Raw genomic sequence first — 21,628 nt, 5'->3', positions numbered from 1 at the left:
AAATTCCCGCTGATTAAAAAAACTTTTTTTTCCCCAAAATATTTATATTTATGTCTAGACTGATAAAAATGAAATGATAATCATAACTACTATTATCATGAATGTACACGTACACACACACACACCAACACAAAATTGATTAAATACACTTTCCAATGAATGATTTCAGTAGTCATTTAAAGATCCCCATCTTATTTCAGTAATCTCTAAAAGAATGTATTGTTGTACTTTATAAAGTATACACTTGATTAAAGTATTATATATATATGAATGTAAATGTTTATCATCTTACATTAGGATATGCTTAAAAGAAGAAATAAGTAGTATGTACTGTACATTTCACTGACTGTATATTAATTATTTGTTTGTTTATATGAATATCCTTAAAGATGCTTAAAGATCTATGATACTCTTGTCTACTTTAACATTTAAACAAGAACCCCCCCCCCCGAAGACACACACACACACAATAAATTCATCATTTGGAATAAATCCAAATCAAAAAATGATGAATAACTTTCAATTTTATATTGAATTTTGATTGACGGATCATTTTATCTCATTAACAAAACACACATACACATACATACATGCTCATCTCTGTCTATGGTAAATTTATATAGAAACGTTTTTTTTAAAAAAAAGGTAATCATCATCTCAGACTGATATCACCTAGATGACAAAAAAAACAATAAAGTATCAAAAGAATTTTTGTTTCTATCATAGTATAATCCAAAAAGAATATCTAAGTTTGTATAAGTATGGTAAAATAAGTTTCGTATATGGAAATGCGCTCTACTCTATGAAGATAATTTATTTCCTACATTTCTAAAAGTGTACTTTCTTTCTTACAATGATTATGTTGTTTTCATGTAGTGTTGTCCTAGTTCAGTTTTTGAGAGGACGGTCAAAAAATTTCACTTGCATTTTATTTTAGGATGATTATTAGATTACTTACAGTTTTCTTTATGTATGAAACCTTAATTTAAATTTTAAACACAACCAACACTACAACCTATTTAACTTTAATGGAAACTTGTGACTAGTTAGTAATATTGGGGTACACCTATCCGGATGCATATATGTCAATAGAGACTGATCATCTTCAATTATTAACATGAGCAACAGGTAAACGCAATGTTTTATGAAAAAGAAAAACTGTCTTAAAAGTTCGTCTGTAGATGGATTAAATGAAAAGTAAATAAAATATTTCTAACACTGATTAGTGTTATAATCTTGTATCGACTCAACCACGTGAGACACTTGCTCTAAGTAATCTGAATTTTCACTAGAGAGCCAGATAACAGACCAGAACAAAAATTTATAGGAAAAAACGCATATTAAAATACGAAATGATATTCTAGGTATTTCACCATTCACATTCCTTGGATAATCTCACAAGTCACTTGAGATGGTCACATTATCGTCCTCTCTAAGACTAAACATGGGATTATGTCTTTGCCTTCATGTAGAACAGTCGTCTCTTTTTCGTGTGATTGTTTTTTTTCTAACATCCAACCGCGGTTTATTCACTTATATTTCAAATATTTCATGTATAACTATCATATTTAATGGTTTAACATATAATTAATGACCAGCATTTTTTCTACTCTGAAGCTGATTTATGTGTTTCATGATTATCGTATTTTTTATCATCACTTAATATCATAATTTGTTTAGTTTATCTTTTACCCATATACGTATCCGTTGAGGTCTTCCTGTGAAAAAATAACGTCCAATTACTGAGTTGAGTACCATAAACTCATGAAACTTTATACGGCTATTTCTTACAGATATAAGTGTTCCATTTAATTTATCTTCAAAACGTGAAACAACAAGAAACCCTTTCGTGAGATGGCCAAATATTATCACAGCTTTTTATGTACTATCTGGTCTCTATGGGTTATATGGGATTCATTATAACATAGAAAACTATTATAAAGACTTTGATACTAACCTCTCCTTTTACTTTCAAAATAAAATCTGCTGTTGATGATTCATTTACCAGTGCAAATTTTATAAGGAAAACTTCCATCTCATTACGGAATACTCTTTTAATCTCCTTTTCTAGTGATGTTGATACAAGAGGAATGGTTTTTTCTGGTTTAATATTTTAGCAACACTGGAAAGGGATTGAGACACGAACGAATCTACCATATCATAAACTGTATTAAAAGATAAGTCCCTATATCTCACTTTCTCTTTTAGTTCGATTCCCCTCAAACTAATATAACAGTTCTTATATATAGTATATTCCCAACACTTATTTATCATTTAGGTTGGAATTTAGAGACACTTCCTCGTATGAGAAAGATTTTTCTATCAGACTAGCTCATCATATTACCAAGGGTAGGGGAAAACCTTGGTCGACCCATTTTGATCACGCTGTTTATCGGATAACACTAATATCAGACCTTATATAGGCCTGCCACTTAATAGATTTAGCCTTCCAGCAAACTATAACAAATATTGTTTCAGTAGGAAAATCCACTCTTTGTGTTGAAAAAATAAGTTTGTATTAGACGGAGTTTTTAAAGCACATTCAAATTACTGTATATTTTAAAATTACGTGAACGGTCGATATTCCTCTATCTAATTCTATACTTAGACTGAGTATGACCTTAAGTACCACATTTAAAACAATTTTTTCTTAAAGCGATAAAGTTAAACAAAATAGCAATGGCAACAAAGCCAACATTTTAACTTCGGGTTTTCTGTGCTATGAAGCAGTGAGATCTCCATACTCTTAATCACTAAAAAGAACTCCTGTGAATTATTTATCCCCAGACTGTACCACTGCAATCAACTAAATATATATCATGTTTCAAGTCCTCTGTTCTTTAGCACACTTTCGATACGAACTACAGATTTACATTAGGACCGACTCCTATCCTGGACGATATACGCGCTCACATATCTGCCTTTGCTACTGACTGCAACCCATATGCAAATACAAGGCAACCAAACTGATCCTGTTACTGGAATTTTACATACTGACGATTGGAGATGTTACTATAAATCAAGTATTCAACTTATGTCCTGTTAACGGACTGTAAACATTGGTAAATGACATGTAATGTTGAGGATCGTTTTTGGAAAATCCGTGATAACTACTATACAGTCCCTCCAAAAGTAGTGAGAATGGCAATACCATGAGTCTTATCAAACATTGTTGCAAAATAGTTTACTACCTCACTAAAGATTATGTAAACAGTTGTTCGCTAGTCTCTGTTCACAATACGTATAGCCCGAAAGATTTTTTTAAAAATTGAGAAGTGATAACTTGAGTTTTGCTGCTGTGTGAAACCAATGTCTCAGAGTAGTTATGCTATATTATGTACCTCATAACAGTGAAATACTTTTTTTTCTATTCTGATCACATCAGTGATGTTTCTTTACTAGTCGATTATAAAAGATACACTAAGTCCTGTTTAAATTATTTCATTTAAAATCATTAACCGATAGATGTTAGACTATTATTGAAAATCTAGAAGCACTGGACGGCCTTTTCGTCCTAGTATGGGACTCCTCAACAGTGCTGATACACGATCTTGCACTCTGAACTCGAACCCAAGGACTTTTGTACACAACAATAGATAATTTCAATGGCAAATAAAATTTTATACAGATTAAAACTTTGTATTATGAGCACTTTCTTCATTTGTATTAGAGTGCTAATCCACATTTAAAGTAGAATTAAGTTAGTAGTCTATGAAAATCGTATCTTTAAATTAGCTTTATGATTTATGCCAAAATCATTTTTATGCTTTGCTTAGATAATTTGTATTCATGACAAATAAGTGGTAAATTTAAAATATGCATCATTCTATATTACGCATGATCTTCATCAGAATTTTAAGAACTGTGTTTTTTTTTGGGTTAACGTTTAGTTACATTGAGCAAGTAATCAATACGTCACATTCTTGAAGTATTGATTTAACAATTATTTCAGAAGTATTTCAGTCTAGTGTACTTTGAGTAAAATCACTCACACTAAAAATATATAATCAATAACTGAAAACTAAAAATATTTCTAAAAAGCACAGTTTGTTTTTATCATTGAACATGAGACTTAATTTACAATAAATTGGATATCAACTAATGTGCTCATTCATTTTGTATACTACTTCAACATTTTAAGTAGTATCTACAAAAGGAATTAAATAATCATTGTACAAAGTTAGGGGATAAACCATGACATTTTTACTTATCTAATGTACTTTTTATTCTGAGATGATAAATATGGTATCCTATGGAGTATTAAATACATGTTGAAAACTTTATCTTATCTTCATTAGAATTTTTCACCTCATCATTTCATGCGGCACAACAAAATTACTTACTTACTTACGCCTGTTACCCCTCGTGGAGGAGCATACGCCGCCCACCAGCATTCTCCATCCAACTCTGTCCGGGGCAATCCTTTCCAGTTGTTATTAACCCTTTTCATATCTGCTTCTATTTCCCGGCACAAGAAAATATGATTATATATATATATATATAACTCTTAAATATCTTTTCAGAAATACATAAGAAAATGAATGGAAATAGAAACAATTCCAGACATTTAAAAACGTATAAAGTACAACACCTGCGAACATTTGAGGTTACTCCTACAAATGTATTACCAAACACACAAACTGCTGTCGACTTACTGTTGGAAGGATGTTATACATATGTACGTAGTTTTAATATGTCAATCGATGACAATGATGGTGAACCATATCTCATTCTAAGTGATCCACGTAATGGAAATGTAAGTCTATTATTATATGCTTCATTATCAAAATGCTTATTGAAGTCAGTCACATACTGTAATTTTATTAGATTTTCAGAGACGTTTTGCAAGAAAGAAACATTTTGTTTCCCACTGATGCCATTACACTGGCATAATTACATTTGTTTGGAAGTAAATATATCCCATTTTGATGAAAGAAATATTTTAAAATGTCATTATTTTATTTAAATAAGTAGAAGTGTAAATTTTTAGTCCACCATATATCTATGATTCATGATTGACGATGGTAGATATCTACATTTTACATCATTTATAAAGAAAGATTTAGACTATAAAATTACCGTATGTTACCACATAACTGATGTTACTATTAGTGGTTGAATCCGCCACTGCAAACATATACAGTAAAGTACTGAGATGTAAATGAGAAAATATGGTAAAGAGCGGATTGTATTATCATAATGGCTTCCGCTTTTACAGTAATGATCATTTCACATAGAGATTACTGAATCTTTCGATTTCGAAAATAAATGACTTAATCCCACAGGTGTAATGTCTCATCACTATCCCTAAATGTGATACGATCAATAGAGAACACACAATGAAAGTAAATAAGCTTGATTAATTTACTCTAAGGCTTGCTGAAATCGGTAAGTTTCTTTACATAACACATAAAGTAATATTTAGAAAAATCATGGCGGTACTTTGATCAGTGGTGTTAAAATTGAATTTTAGTTTCATTACTTTAATCTAAGTACATCAATAGTGACAAAGACAGGGAAGCTTTGCAGAATACCGCCTAAAAATTTAGTAACTGTGATAATTAAACCTGCTTCATTATTATTATTATGTAAAATTAGTCTTATGGATTTAAAAGAAAACGTCTACTTCTACAAGGAGATTTATTCTTGACAAATTACTGAAACTTCTGTCATAAATGTATAAATTTTAGAGACAAAATTAAATTAAAATTATTTGAATGAACTAAGGTACTATTTTCTGTATATTTGCTGACGATCCCATTTTATTTTACCAAGAGTATGGAAAAGGGATCAGCTCAAGATGACAGCGACGAATGTTTGCCTATGGACAGGCGATCAGGAAATAATGATTGTAAATGGATGGTTTCTGAAAAAAACCATTATATTTAAATGGTACACGAATTTCACATAATAAATGGATCGATTCAGGTCTTTAATGGGTTGTTCTACTTGTAAATTGTCAGTAATAAAATAGAGCATCTGTCTTCTCGAACCATTATAAAGACTGAGAAAGATTTTTAGGAGTCCTTAAGTTGTTCCCGGTCAGATTTTAGGGTTAATAATTTAAAGCCAATGTTCTAAGATTTACAGTTAGGGTTAGAATTAAGAGTTTAGGACTTCGGTTCAGAGATAAGACTGATTTCCTATCATACAAAATCTACATAGAAAGAATTGACCATTCGATACATTTACACCATATTTCCTACTTTCTGGTGACAAAAAAATTTTTTTGTAATCTTAAACGTTTCAAGCCTTATACAAAGAAATTTCTGTTGCTTACTTTATATAATGTAAGATCAGAGTCATGAATTTTCGAATTTCAGACAAAATCCCATTTGTAGTTTTCTTGATTCTGATTGCCTCGTACCCATACTCCACCTTTACCATGTACACTAGGATTATAAGCAATCAAATACAGATTATAAACAGAAACGAATGGCAGAAAGCATTGAAATTCCCGACAGGCGTTTTGTTCTGTCTGGAACTCGGCAGCCAGATATGCTTGCATCCCAGAGTTCATATTCACCGAGGGACTCTGACCCATTGACGTCCACTCCAAATGCAGTCTCGTTATCCACTTACCTATTGAGTTCGTATGCACAACTCTGCTCATAATCGATATGAATTATTGGAAATATCGACACAATCCACATATGATACACATATGCCAATAAGAGACTGATCAATTGTAGTCCTATGGGAAGATTCAAACAACCAATATAAATAAATCAAAAACAGATTGTTTGTATTTTATTATTTTCTTAGGTATTTCATACAATTTCTTAAAATATATAAACATTTTTCTAGGCAAATACTGCTTATTTTAATTCATCAACAACATAATAAAATACGTCTCATTCAATCACTAAAGATAATCAGTACACATTCTTTTTTAAACAAAGAATAACCTACCTATTCAAATTGGCACATTATTATTTTGGCTCATTTATGATAAACATACATTTTATATTCTAACAAAATACTCATTAAAAAATGTAAACAAACCTTTTTGAAGTCAACTATGTCATTAGTATCGAAGGCGTCTTACTCATCTAAATCAGTATACAAGTAAATTAATATTGAGATAGAAAATCACATTATTTATAATCTCATTATAAAACTATTTATATATTACGTGATACTTTTGTACTTGGAAACAAACAAAAAAACAGAAAAAAATTTAACAAACAATCGATTTTTTTTCTAAAAGAAAATGTGAACTTCATATTGCTTTTTTAGTTTTCTCAGTAACTTCAAAAGTATAGTATCTTAGGGTTATTTTAATGAAAATGGATTGATCAAAGTCGATCGATCAATTGATTTCAACCGTAACTGAATAGACAAGTAATTTACCTATTAAATTTCTTTATTCATCGATAATGTGGAATTACTCAATCGAACAACGTGAATTTTTACAAAATTCACACCAAATCAGTTTAAATAAATAAGTATCAGACAAGCAAAGATGGATAGTGGCTAGCAGTGGAATCCAGGACGTGCGTTTCGTCCTATTGTGGACTCGTCGGCTGGATGTACCTGAATCTCAGAATTGATGTTCACTCTGGGATTCGAACCCAGTACCGTTTGCTTCAAACGCCATCGCGTTATCCACTCGGCTAATGAGTCCTGACTAACCAATGGGAAGATTCAAACAAAAAATACTAAGTGAATTCAAGTATCATTAATATACATCACTTTTCTTATCGAATCAACTATTCAGTCGTAATTAAAGTTAAGAAGTCAATAAATGAGTTTGATAGATTTGCCATCTGCTTTTTAGTGTAATGGGACATGTTGTGACTAGATCATTAGACCAATAGATATTTAATAATAATCGTGTATCTATATGAACAAAAAATTGAATGTTTTGTGCCCAATTATCATCATAAACGTTTCCTTCAAATCCCCGATAAACTTTGAAATACTCTGACTAGAGGGGGTGGATTTTTAATTTTTTTCACAATTATTCAATAAACTGACATATGTTGTTGTGAATAATTCCTCCTTGACATATCAATAAAACTGTGTTTAACAAATCTAACCAAAGACAATTTTTAGGAAAAATTACATTTCCTGAAAGCAAATGGTTTACTAATATGTAGACGTCGATTACATTAGAGAGGTTATACTTATGGCCTTAATTTATCAAAAGACCTTAAACACTCAATTTATTTATTTGTTTATAAAGGCTGAAGTTGAACGTTTCCGAATTGGTCGTATACTTTATCCTCGCTATCGAATAACTCCTCCAGATGTGTGTCCAGTAAACAATCTACTCACATTCACTATCAAAGCTGGTTCAATGGACAATGGACGTCCAAGACGTAACGAAATACATTTATTTCAAGTAACTTAACAAATCATGTCTTTATTTCGTTCTTTAAAAAATATGAATGAAATTTAAATTAGCGGGATTTTATGTCTAAGAGAGACACAGCTGTGTTTTTTTATAAAATAGTTAGTATGGTAACATATTTGTTTTCTAACATGAAGGCTTGAAAGTAAAATCAATAAAGCGACCTGAAACTATCAGAATTATAGAAAATTAAAGGTCAAAGACACAAATGAATTTGAAAAAATAATAGTGTCATTCCTTTACTGAGTAGGTTGATAAAATTCATGATAAACAAAAGAAGAATTTCATCAAAGACGACAATCTGATCATAACAATTAGAGAAAAAACTGATTCAACAGCATAGAATTTCACAAAACTTAAAGCCAAAAAGAAATAAATACAAAAACATTAAAAGTTTGTAGGTAAACTACAACCATGGCGCTAACATCAGTCACAAAAACTATTTACTATCATAAAAACTTGACCTTATATTTTGTACAGCTAGGTCTTTTTCAAGATGTAAATATAAAGATTTATGTAGATTTAGCTTTATCTCATAAATAACTATAGGTCCAATGTTATTTGAATATGATCAATTACCAACAACAAAATAGATGATCCACCTGAGCTACAAATCTTCTCCACCATCTCAAGATGAATTTAAATTTTTATGTTGTAGTTTATAGCATTATACTTGAAGTTGCTCTCTGATGCATTGAGAAATATTCCTTAATCAGTAAAATTGATCATTTAAACACACGTTCAATATTCCTAATTCTAAATCTGTACAATTTCTACCCATCAATTCATTAGAGCTAACTAGGTTACTTGATACAGTGGAGATTGATACTTCGCAAATAATATCTGTCATTAGTGCGGAAGCTAGAAACTGTCAAATTATGATTGACAGGCCAATGTTAACCTCATGATACCTAAACTTAATTAGGAGATCTTCCATTGTAGTGAGACGTCGACCTGAAGCACGCTTTTCTTTCTAACAGCTGACTTTAACATTTACTTTTCTAATAAGAGTTTTCTAATTTATCAGAAATTTTCTTTTTTGAAACTTCTTGTGGATTACTTAGTAGTATGCATCACAGACTGATTTTAAACTACTCCTGAAAACCGCGAAGCTCCGAGAATACATCTTCTTTTAAAACACATTTTTAGTGTGATATTAGTTACGGGTTTTTGAAAGAAAAAACATTAATAAGATTTTGACAAGAAAATCATTATATCCAATTGATTATGCACTATATTAACATAGTACTATTTGTACTTGTTTGTAATCTTTATGTTACTGGTAGATTTTCTAAATATAAAGAAAGTTAACTGCTCAGTAAAAAGAATGAATTTTTTATATAATCCAATTCTCCCAATAAGTTTAAACAAGGACAAAAATATTCTCTTCCCCGAATTATATACATGTCTAAAAAAACTATTTCTTCTGTCTCGCTGATGTCCCACTGTGTTATATTGGTTGTAATTTGACATGGTTTTAATTTGTATTGCCTAGTAGAATTTTGTCTTACCTTCATGAAAGTGATTTGTGATAAAAGATAATGAATCGTTTTCCTTCTGGACATTAGAACATTGTTCTAAAATGTCTACTAAACCCGTCGGTTGGTTTGTAACTTCCATTCTCATTACATTTTTCTCATATCGTGTTGTGTGCTACTTATATCGACATAAGTACTATATAACGCTAGTCATGAATAAAATGTCTGGCAGCAGAAGGTAGAGATGATCAAGAATAAAGAACGGAAACAGAAAGCAATTGGTATGGAAATGAAGGAACAGTGAAGTCTCGGATGATTGATTGACATTTTGCCAATTAAGTATTTACTGTATGATTCACAGATTTTACTAAGAAATTCTGTAATTTTGTGTTCACATACATTCCATTGACACCACTTGTGTTCTCGTTCACGACAATACCTTTTATCTATCTCAAACTATATGAGATGAATAAAAGTGATTTTCAATTTCATTATGTCCTACCGAACCAGGTGTAGAATTCATAGTTTCTAACATTCTTAATGATTAAATTTTATTATTTCACGAAGAAAATATGAATTGTAACAGACTTATTGACACATTGTTTGCAAACTATAAACTCACAATTTGCATAATTCAGTTTTCTACATATTATCATGTAGGTTTTAACTTGTCCTGCTCAAACACTTGTCAATCTTTTATTGAGAGCTGGAGCTCTAGACCATGATTCATATAATCAAGAGTAAGTGTATTTTTGTGGTTTGATTATTATAAGAAAAGGGTGAATATTATTTATTTATCAATATGAGAATTCGTTTAATATCATAAACTTTATTGATAAACGGTATTTTTTTCGTCGATAGAATAAGTGTTCGGAGGTCATTTTGTTTGTGAACTAATGAAATGAAATAGAAAAGGTCGTATTATTTACCGAATAGGTTAATCTATGAATCAGTTAAACAACTTCTATATGTATTGATAAATAGAATTTTGGCATGAAATATGGTTATATAGTTATCTTTATATTTTATGGTAATTTAATAAATACATCATATCCAATTTCAGTTGTCAATATAATCAAGATAATACATGGTTTTGATAGAGTTTTGTTCTGTAAGCTGGATGGTTTGGTCGTGGAGCTTTTATTGTTCTTCTGAACGACATCACCAGCACAAACTTCAGGTAGAAGTGAAGCGTTCGAATTTCTCCATACGTGGTTCACAACTTCTGGAAAAACTCGAACACTTCTACCCGAAGTTTGTTCAGAAGAACGATGAAAGCTCCACGACCACACCATGTAGCTCATAAAACAAAACTCTATCAAAATCATTCACCTGAGCTACAAATCTTCCCCATCATCTCATAATACATGGTGTTGTTTTGTTTTGTTTTCAAAATAGGAAATAAATAAATATTAACTGTCAACTAGTTATTCATAATTTGACTTGAATAAAAAATTTTAAAACAAAAAATAGATTTCAATTGAACAATCTATATTGTATATATATAAACTCTTTGTGATAGTGTTCAACCATACTGATTTCAAGTTAGGTCAAGTTCAATATCAATAATTCACAATCAAATTAAATATTTAAAATGTATTAAGAATTAATATAAATTAGAATTATTCAGCTGAAAACTGATAATTATATATGAAGTGATCAGTTTTTTTTCCTTTAATAATTAACTGCCATTGTGAAACTAATAGTTTTCAAACTTTTTTTGAAACCATTTATTCAGCCTACTTAAATATTCTATAGTTTATATCAGAGACTGAATGTAGCTAGTAAATAATTGAGTACTAAGAATTACTTGAGTGGATAACGCGATGGCGTTTGAAGCAAACGGTACTGGGTTCGAATCCCAGAATGGACATCAATTTTGAGATTCAGGTACATCCAGCTGACTAGTCTCAAATAGGACGAAACGCGCGTCCTGGATTCCACTGCTAGCCACTATCCATCTTTGCCTATAATGCTTGTGAATTAAGGCAATATCGAAGCAACAAGCACAGTATGCATATATGCCAATAAGAGACTGATCAATTGCAATCCTAAACATCGATGGGAAGATTCAAACAAACAATACTAAGTGAATTTGAGAAGTACTTTGTTGATCTTTTATCTTTGTATGGGACTCTTTATTATTAGATTTTATAGTTAGAATCAATTAAAAATATTCACTATATTGAAGGTGGAATCTCTCAATCTGTGGGTTACATGTTCCGAGTTAATACTTAAGTTTATAATTAAATTAAGCCTCAGAATAAGAAATTCAACACTATTGTACATAGTTGGATACATGATTTATTGTATTGTTAACAAATAAGTGACCATTAAACTTCTATTAACCGCTATTCGAATATAATCATTTAAATAGTTTTACAAAAATTATACAAATTCATTTTTATTGTTTGGTTCTCATTTACTGTATACAGCATTTGAAATAATATGTGACACATAAATTAAATTTAATTAATTAGAGATGAGAGGACATTCATTTGGCAACAAAGCAATAAAAAGAAATGATGCCAAGAAAAACAAGGTCATTGAAATCAGTTAAACAAAGAGTGAAAATTATAATGACTTTCGAGCTGAATAAATACGGATTATAGGCTAGTGGAAAACCTCAGATGATGAGATTATAAATGTACAGTTGATAAAGTGGACAGAGTAGTTGTTATCTATGTTAACACACTGATTATTTAAACGTGTCGTAACGTATAGAAGTCTTTTTTTATTTTTGATATCTTTGATATTTTCACGCGTTCATCTCGATTGCTCTATTTTTATGCAAAATAGCCTCTGTAAAATAAATATGTTTCAACTGTCAATTAAATTGTTTTATTTTTTTATTCCCTCTAACAGTGTAAATGATTCCATGCTAATCTCCAGGGCTCCATCTGAACCAAATCTAAGGATACCGTTGCAAACAAGTTCAGGTGGATATCAACTTCCACCAACGGTTATCAAAGAGGACAGTGTATATAGTGAATCACAAATCAGTAAGACAACTAGTTAAAAAGTTGTTGGTAACAATTATTCCCATATTTTACTAATTATATTTTACTGATGTCTTACTAAGTTCATCAATTTAATTAAGTATATTAAATAATAATGTTGTGCAAAATTGGAGAACCAATTTCTAGCTACAAATATTCTTCATCATCTCAAAATACTTTTGTGCTTTTCATCATCAGATTCACTGGTATCTTTATTAACTTGATAAAGAAACAGACCATATCCACCTTTGATCAATATTAAAATACTATAGAGATATGAATAGTCACTGAAGTGTCGAGTTAATCACATACTGACCTTTTGACCTTGTTTAATTGGTACAATTCATTTTGCCATGACCTTAAAATATATATTAGAAGCATCATAAAAGAGCTAAAGATAACTTTCAAGGATATTTATTTTTAATATAAGGGGATTTGTGGAGATTATAGAATTTTTATAGTTTAAATAATAAACTGGCCATCCAATGATTCCTAGTATCAATGGTGAACTAGCTGAGATCAGTTCGTGGTTTAAATTATAAGAATCATATCGATAACATTAGAACAAAGAGGAAAATGAATTTAACATCAAAGCAGATAGAAAAAAAGGAACTTTCATGTTTCCTAACAACTAGACTTTCTACTACAAATATGGTTGTGTCAAAAGAATATTCTATAAATATTCACTTAAACGATACCAAAATAATAATAATTGTAAAATAAAAACATGAAAAACCAAATTTTCAAGAATTTGTGTTTTTGGTATTATTGAGTTCTTTGAACTAGATGTAGTAGTAAGTACTGATGATATTTACCAGAGCGAAAGCGGAACTTTTGTAATTATGCCATCTAGTACGGACAACTCAGCAACGTTAAAAGTCTCCACTTGAACTTCAAATATTTTCCATTATCCCATAATTTGATATGAGCATGCACCAATCGAATTACACATGACGGAGCAGCTTTGGAGGATGTGAAAACCTTTACATATCTGGGCAGCATCATCGATGAATACGGTGGATCAGATGCAGATGTGAGGGCGAAGATCGGCAAAGCAAGAGCAGCATATTCATAACTAAAGAACATCTGGAACTCAAAACAACTTTCAACCAACCCCAAGATCAGAATTTTCAATACAAATGTCAAGACAATTCTACTGTATGGGGCGGAGACGTGGAGAACTATAAAAGCCATCATACAGAAGATACAGGTGTTTATCAACAGTTGTCTACGCAAAGTGCTTCGGATCCGTTGGCCAGACACTATCAGCAACAAATTACTGTGGAAGAGAACGAACCAGATTCCAGTGGAGGAAGAAATCAGGAAGAAGCGCTGGAAGTGAATAGGACACACTTTAAGGAACTCACCCAACTGCGTCACAAGGCAAGCCCCTACATGGAGTACCGAAGGTCAAAGAAGAATAGGAAGACCAAAGAACACATTACGCTGAGAAATGGAGACAGACATGAGAAGACTGAACAAAAAATGGATAGAACTAGAAAGGAAGGCCCAGGACAGAGTGGATTAGAGAAAGCTGGTCGGCGGCCTATGCTTCATTGGGAGTAACAGGCGTAAGTAAGTAAGTAAGTCTGAAAAATGAAGAAATTGAAATGGACTCATTATAATTTCATTGGATATCTTATTACATTCATATATATATATATATAATAAAAACAAACTTGTCCTCTGGAAATAGTCGTACTGTTGTATAACAAAAGAATCAAATATGTTTACATCTTCAAATTATAAATTAGTCTGTACAATGTGGAATTATAGTGGCTATATTTAAATTCATTGATACAATAGACATATAGGTTCATTCTTTATTTACAAAGACATAATAAGATACTTTACAATATACTGATTTTAATTTATTCTGTTGCTTACTTGGTGTAAGTAAAACATCTAAGTGTACTTAATAGCATCTTCAACTCATTCCTATCGGGAAATTAAATGCCACCAACTCTAGATTCGCTTTCATTCTTGAATGAACATTTATAAGTTGGAAACTTTGATAATGAGTTAATCAGCATTGATACAGTGTTTATTAAGACTAAAATTTAAGGTAAAAATGAAAGCTAAATAAGTAGATTCTTGAGTTACCCTTCCAGAATCCAAATTTCTTAACATTCAACGAGGACTAAAATAAAGTCAATTAAATCTAACTAGTAGTTTCGCTGAAACTACATAGCTAGAATTAGGTGAGTAATAAAGATTAGATAGCATGTTACTGGTTACTACCCAAGATCTTCAGTCATACATATGAGGTTAATCTTAGTTTGGATTACGACAAAAGATCTTGTGAGTTTACACTCTACAGAGACGATTAGGTAGTTCAAGATCATAGATACATTTTGATGGTACATACTAACCTGGATGAAGATCCATCCAGGTTTTCCTATCGCTCAACGTGAACCACCATACGATTTTCATTTTATACATGAAATACTCATATGCCTTCATAATAATGTAAGACCATTTCCTGTTGTTAACATCCATAGTTATTTTAACTTCATAATCAAGGACAGTACCATATAAAAGATTATTTGGATTTACATAAAATATGTGTTAAGTTTGATATTCTGTTGTTTGAATATCATATATCTGTGGCATAACTATTTCATTGTTTCATTTGAAACTGACACCTTAGCTTTATACTATTATAAAAAGTGATCTGAATCAAGCTTATGTGATTTTTCTATTGCTTTATACTTGAATAGATCGTGAATGGATTGACTTAGAAGTTGCACTTCTAAATCTCTGCTTTGATGACATTGAATCAAATTACAAAATTTTAAAAAGCAGAACAAGTCGACAGTTCACTAAATCATCAGCATCTGTTGCTACATCGAGTAAATCAAAAAGTCGAATTTCAAGTGTTAATGTGAATCAAACATCTTGTGAGTTCATTCACTTTATAAACGTTTTGTAAAAACCGATTTTTATACTATAATAATTATATATATAGAGTCAATCTGTTGAAAGTATACATGTGATTCACTATGAACTGCATACATACTTGGTAATCAGTGGTATTCATAACAAAGTAGTAGATCTCTTACTATTACTAATATTTTCTGTTATAACTTTATATGATCAAGTTAATTTTATTAAACTCATTAATACCATCAAAATAAATGTTAGTTTAGGTTATTATTTAAAAATCATATTCCGTAAAAGTATACACTGCTGGCAAATTAGTCAGATAGCAGATAGCGATTTCAAGATCACAGTATATATTTCAAACAAGAATGCTAACGTAGTATTGTATTTATATTGATGTTATAGTACACAATTTACAAGAAGTCATATTGCTTAGAAATGACTTTATGTGTGCTTATGGACATGAGATAACTGACAGAGAATGAATGGAACTGAGAGATAAAAGTTATACGTAGTAATATTTATTGGATATAAAAAGTCTATATGGATCGGTGTATTGTTCACACGTTCGAGACTCCCATATAAGTAAATAGTAATGTTCGTCGTTCAACACATTTTGGAGAAATCTGTTACACTTCGAGTTGTTCTGAATGATGAAGCCTAATTTATAGCAATGGACTGGTACCTTTATTGTAAGGACATTCGCCCTTAATACTATTAAATTCAACCCTGTTCCACTGAGATTTTTGAATGATAGATGAATTAGTTTTTAGAAAAAGAAATTATAGTTGACGTCGGAATATTGAAGTTGAATAAATAAATAAATAGAAGCCTTTCAATTTTATTATTAGTTTTTCTGTATATGACGTAGAACGTTATAAAAAAGTCACGATACATTCGTGATCGGATAACTCCTACATTATTACTCCTTATCACAAAATATACTCAATTCCGGACAACAATATGCGTAGATGATTGGGGATCTCAGAGGTATCACCACAGACATTGTCCTAATCATCAGGTAGTAGTAAATAAGAGTCATTTTTGGACCTTAAAGTACGTGATTATACCATTATTAAGATAAAAGCCATGTGGTTGAGTTTGAGGAACTCCCTTAAAAGATATAAAGCTCCAAAGGTTAAATGACATGGAGTCATATAAATGAGTTCATATATACCACACGCTATTATCTTAAATTCGAACATCTATCTGAGAACCTTAATTAATTTATCAATCCTATAAGACTTATGAACATATTTTAATTTTTTATGCGTTTTTCATAAATTACTCATTTATATCGACTGTACTATGATTAGGTGAAACTGAAATTTTTTTGCTCAGTGTTACTTTAAGGTTCCCTGAAGGTCATTGACAAAGTATACTGTAATCAACATCATATTTCTTAATAAATCGCTAACGACTATCGAATGTAATTATCAACATTTCCATTAGATAAAATGTTTGTTTTTTTTAGTTCTTTGAAAACTTTAGTATCTATTTAAACATCTAATATGTCCTTGGTGAATTCTCTTCATTACTCCTATAGAATAGTATTTATTTCATAACACGAATTGTGAAGTGCGTATTTAGAATACAAAGCCGATAAATTCAAGCCAATAGCTCTTTCCTTTTATTGAGTCTGAAAATTTATTTATTCTGTACAATAAATTTATTGATTAGAGTAAATAAGTTATTCCCCTTTTTTCAATAAAGAAATAGAAATATGCTTTTTGAAACTGGTAGCTTGTTATAAAAATTGGTATTTTACTAGTTAGTTTCATAATGATAGACCATTGTTAAACAACCATAAAAAACCAAGAGTCAGTGGATATGTTTCGTTGTAGCATGAAACTTCTTAGTAAGGGATGCCCAAGACTTTATCGTGGACCGAACCCAGGACCTTAAGGTTTTACAGCTAGAGATCCCTAGTAGGGTTGTGGGTGCACACTGCTCATGAGTGCCATACTAGATTGAAACAGCTGTCTGGTATTTCCTAGTTTCCACTGATTGTCTATATGACATGTGTTTGTGATGTAAGCTATTGAATTTATGAATATCCACAACTGCCTCTATTAACTATAGATCAGGATTCTTTATTACACTAATATAATTACTTATAGTTCACACTCCAATTTATAAATTTTAATCGTTGTAAATTAAATATATCATTACACTTCTTGAAGTATGATCATTTTATTTGAACGTCAAATAAGATTTCTAACGTTGTTTTAGGTCGTGACTGAATGTATTGGACAGAAAACTGAGCATAGTAGACGGGATGTCACGTGACCTATACTAGTGGATACATTGTAACTTAATCAATCAAATTCAGTCAACACTAAAGAAGGGTTGAACATACGTGTAATTGCTCGTCGTCTAGAGCAAATGAAGTGATACATAAAGGAAAAAAATGAAAGCTCAAATACAGCTGATTATTTATTCACAACATAACAAACAGAAAATCTGATACTCTTAGTCCGAATACACTTACAATAAACTAACAGTATTCAACTGTGACTGTTTTTTCTAAGTAATTCGTTAAATTCTCTACAGATTGTCCAGAAAAGTCCATAAGAGTTGCTCAAAGGACAAATGAATACAGCGAGAGTAAATGTAGAGCTTAATTTCCTTGCAGTCAAATCATGAAAGATTAGAGGATTTAATTCAATTAATTAGGTCCACTACAAAAGTGGTTAGAACTATCGCTGACAAAGAAAAACTAAAATAAAATGAGATGTACGAAGCATAGATTCAGTGTCATTTACTCTTGATAATAACGATGATGAAATGGGTAAATACAGATAGAAAAGGATAGACGACAATGAAATAACAGCTAAATCTATTAAAAGTGTTTATACCTATTAAGTACACTAGTTGTTGAGTGACTAGATTATATTCTTATACACTAAAAAAGAACAGCCTTATTATCTTCACTCAGCCAAGTAAACAATGTCCAGAATTTTTCTAGTTTGCATAAATGTATTTCAATAACTTCATTCAAATGTTATAATTCATAGTTTCTCTATTAAATAAAATTTCTTACTCTCTACATTATTCAGCTTTAACCACTGAGGTGGATGAACCTGTGAAAAAATGTGCTGTTGATTTCTTTGAAAAACTGAAGTTTGCATGTATTCTATTGGCTAGACTTCAAGACTATCTTGTAGATCCGAATGCTGCTCACTTAACAAGACAACTATTTGAATTTTTAAAGTAAGTAAATAAGTACATTATACATTAGCAGTTAATAATTAAGTAGATAAAGACATGATTGTTTATGACCAATATGATTTACCTTACCTGAAGGTTTTTTTGATAATTTACATAAATTGTTTAAACCATCTAAACAGCTCAACTATCTGTTACTAATGCTGCATTATTGATAAACTAGTCTTCATTTTATAGTTTTATTCATGGAAATTCAAAAATCGTTACTGAAACGATGAATCTTTAAATAACCTACCTAATATAGAATCATTATTGACAAATCATCAAAATTGTTTCCACTAAGCAAACGTAAACCTTATGACTAGAATAACTAGAATAGGAGCGTATATAATGTTACTTTGTCGATATAATTTGGTCCGAAATAATCATTCGAAAATTATAGAACTAGTAGCCAGAAACCACACTATAAAACAAATCATGTCAAGCGTTAAATGAATATTACTGGAACGAGCCAATTATCACTTAGATATCATTATGTGGCAACTTAGGCTAACTTGCATTTGTATCAATGTCAATGTATCAACAAACATACACACTTCAGTCTAGAAGTTCTTTTCAAAGGTTTGAACAATACATATTGGTGGTGATAAGTATTCACTGTATTTGTTTATTCATCTTTTATTTTAGATATGGAGTTGATGCTACACGAAACCCTAAAACGAATAGATCAAATATTGCTCAATCAACCATTTATCCACTATTGCCAGATTATGTTGTGCTTTTTATTCAATCGAATTTGACAAATGAATATGAAAGGCTATGGCGCAATCTTGGAGATGCATGGAATATACCAAGGTAGTTAAATAACTAAGCATGTGATCAAGATATTAAGATCTTGGCTTCCTTAATTAGGAACTTATGATATTTTTAAAAATTGTTATTAGATCCCTGGGATGATAAGTAACGCCTGAAATTATCGGTATATGAAAAAAATATATGATGTTTGGTCGAGAATGAAGCAATAGTTTTGAAAGTTCTCTCCGTTATCTTTCTATAAGTAGACTAACAATTTAACTGTCAATCCATTATAACAACAAATATATATCCAGGGGGGTTGATATCTGTTCTGAAAAGTAAATGACCATAAGATAAAAAAATGAAATCAACTGTATTGGTAGTTAATCTTCACAAAATCAGCATCAATCAGTTGATCTGTAAGTGACTTTCATATGAAACAAACTCACTTACAAGATACTGTAAGTCACATACTGACTAATTCCGTAGGTCATTCACATTAGATTGTGATGTCAACAAGGTTTCAACTTTATTACGTAAACAACATGACAAGGGATAATTATTAAGTCATTTTAGAACACATCAATATTTTAATAGTTGAGATCATGAGTCAATTGAAGCTAGACCACCATGGAAAACCTCGAAGTACTGGACAGTCGTTTCGTCAATATTTGACTTGAAATTTTTTTAAATACCCTATAGATAATACTTTTCATCAAATCAATTTATAAAACGTTTACAACTTGTTAGTAATAAAGTAACTAAACAATTCAGTCCATGCTTCCGGGGTATCAACTAAGCTTAAATGATCAAAGTATTATAAGACAATTAAGTCATTAAATGCATAATTTTTGGATAATTTTACAAAATGAAACGGCCATCCAGTGCTTCCAGGTTTTCCATGATGATCTAGCTTCAATTTACTCATTGATACTTCTTTAATCCTACTTATTAAAGGTGAAGTATGTCAGCGTACTATGTGTCATTTTAACCTTTACACATAGTGATCCATGAATCTATATCGGTTATGTATTACTTGATAGTTGGAGATATATATCACAGATATATGCGTGACCTGTTTATATTTTGTGTAACACAAGAACCTTCGGTTTGTCTTTCTTTTAACACATCTGCCATACCTCTTATACTAATGGATCTTACTCGACATTTTAGGATTAGTATTTTCGATAAGATAATAGCTTCGCATCATACAGTCAGTTGTTATTCATACATCAATCGACGTAAATCCCTGACTCTTAAATCTCGTCTATATAAAACATTGTTACCAATAGTGAAATAATGTTCTGACAGTGAAGCTTAGACAATATTAAAAATAATGGAATTACAGTCCTAAGTAGGCGCCAAAATTCATGTAACAAATTAAGCACAACTCCAGTGATGAAAATGTTCGTTGTCTGTTCCCATGATAAACATGTGAAATCTACCCTTTTAAAATCCACATGATATAGCAGTTGTATTACTTTCTTGTACTATCTGACCATGTTTAACGTATATTACACTTTATTGATTACTCTACGTTCACAAAACACACTGTAGTGAACGAAAATAGGTGGAGAAAACCAATTTATTTATTGAATGAAAAATTACATAATGTCCTCAGAAAATATGGAAACCGTACATTAAATACATAATTTGCACATCTTCCATCAATAGCCTCTCACAAAATTCATCTTCCCTTCATTCTTGTTGTTATTACAGTTACTCTCTGTTTATATTCATGTTCGCTTCAATTTGATCCTCTCAACCTTCTGATGCTAGGCATTCCACTTCCGATCGTTGTTACATACTAGTTTTATCCGTCAACATAAGTAGCATACACTACTCATGACCTACCAGTCTCGCTCCAGAGCACTTAACCGATAGACCACTGAGCCGACACCCCACGGTGTTGATGTCTATCGTGGATGTGCACTGCTGAGGAGTCCAAC

The 21,628-nt window shown here is 30.9% G+C and overlaps 1 protein-coding gene and 1 non-coding gene across 2 annotated transcripts in view; one reads left to right on the top strand and one right to left on the bottom strand.

Moving 5' to 3' along the window:
- The window catches only part of Smp_035260.1 (epidermal growth factor receptor kinase substrate eps8-related protein), a gene marked incomplete at its 3' end in the record, with an annotated part of 31,788 nt that overhangs the window by 2,752 nt on the left and 7,408 nt on the right, over positions 1-21,628 (top strand). Inside the window, exons 2-8 of the mRNA XM_018793360.1 lie at positions 4,524-4,756; positions 8,189-8,347; positions 10,495-10,574; positions 12,700-12,836; positions 15,554-15,733; positions 18,776-18,929; positions 19,572-19,739. Of these exons, the coding sequence (XP_018647881.1) occupies positions 4,538-4,756; positions 8,189-8,347; positions 10,495-10,574; positions 12,700-12,836; positions 15,554-15,733; positions 18,776-18,929; positions 19,572-19,739 (1,097 nt within the window). The 5' untranslated portion in view covers positions 4,524-4,537. The remainder of the gene's footprint in view (positions 1-4,523; positions 4,757-8,188; positions 8,348-10,494; positions 10,575-12,699; positions 12,837-15,553; positions 15,734-18,775; positions 18,930-19,571; positions 19,740-21,628) is intronic.
- Positions 7,555-7,626, bottom strand: Smp_tRNA_00460_Pseudo_TTG.1.1. The gene has a single exon. It is a non-coding gene (tRNA).

The sequence above is a fragment of the Schistosoma mansoni genome, chromosome 1 (genome assembly GCF_000237925.1).
Source record: "Schistosoma mansoni strain Puerto Rico chromosome 1, complete genome".
In the NCBI taxonomy this organism is placed as follows: domain Eukaryota; kingdom Metazoa; phylum Platyhelminthes; class Trematoda; order Strigeidida; family Schistosomatidae; genus Schistosoma; species Schistosoma mansoni.
This window is presented reverse-complemented; position numbering and strand designations above follow the sequence as displayed.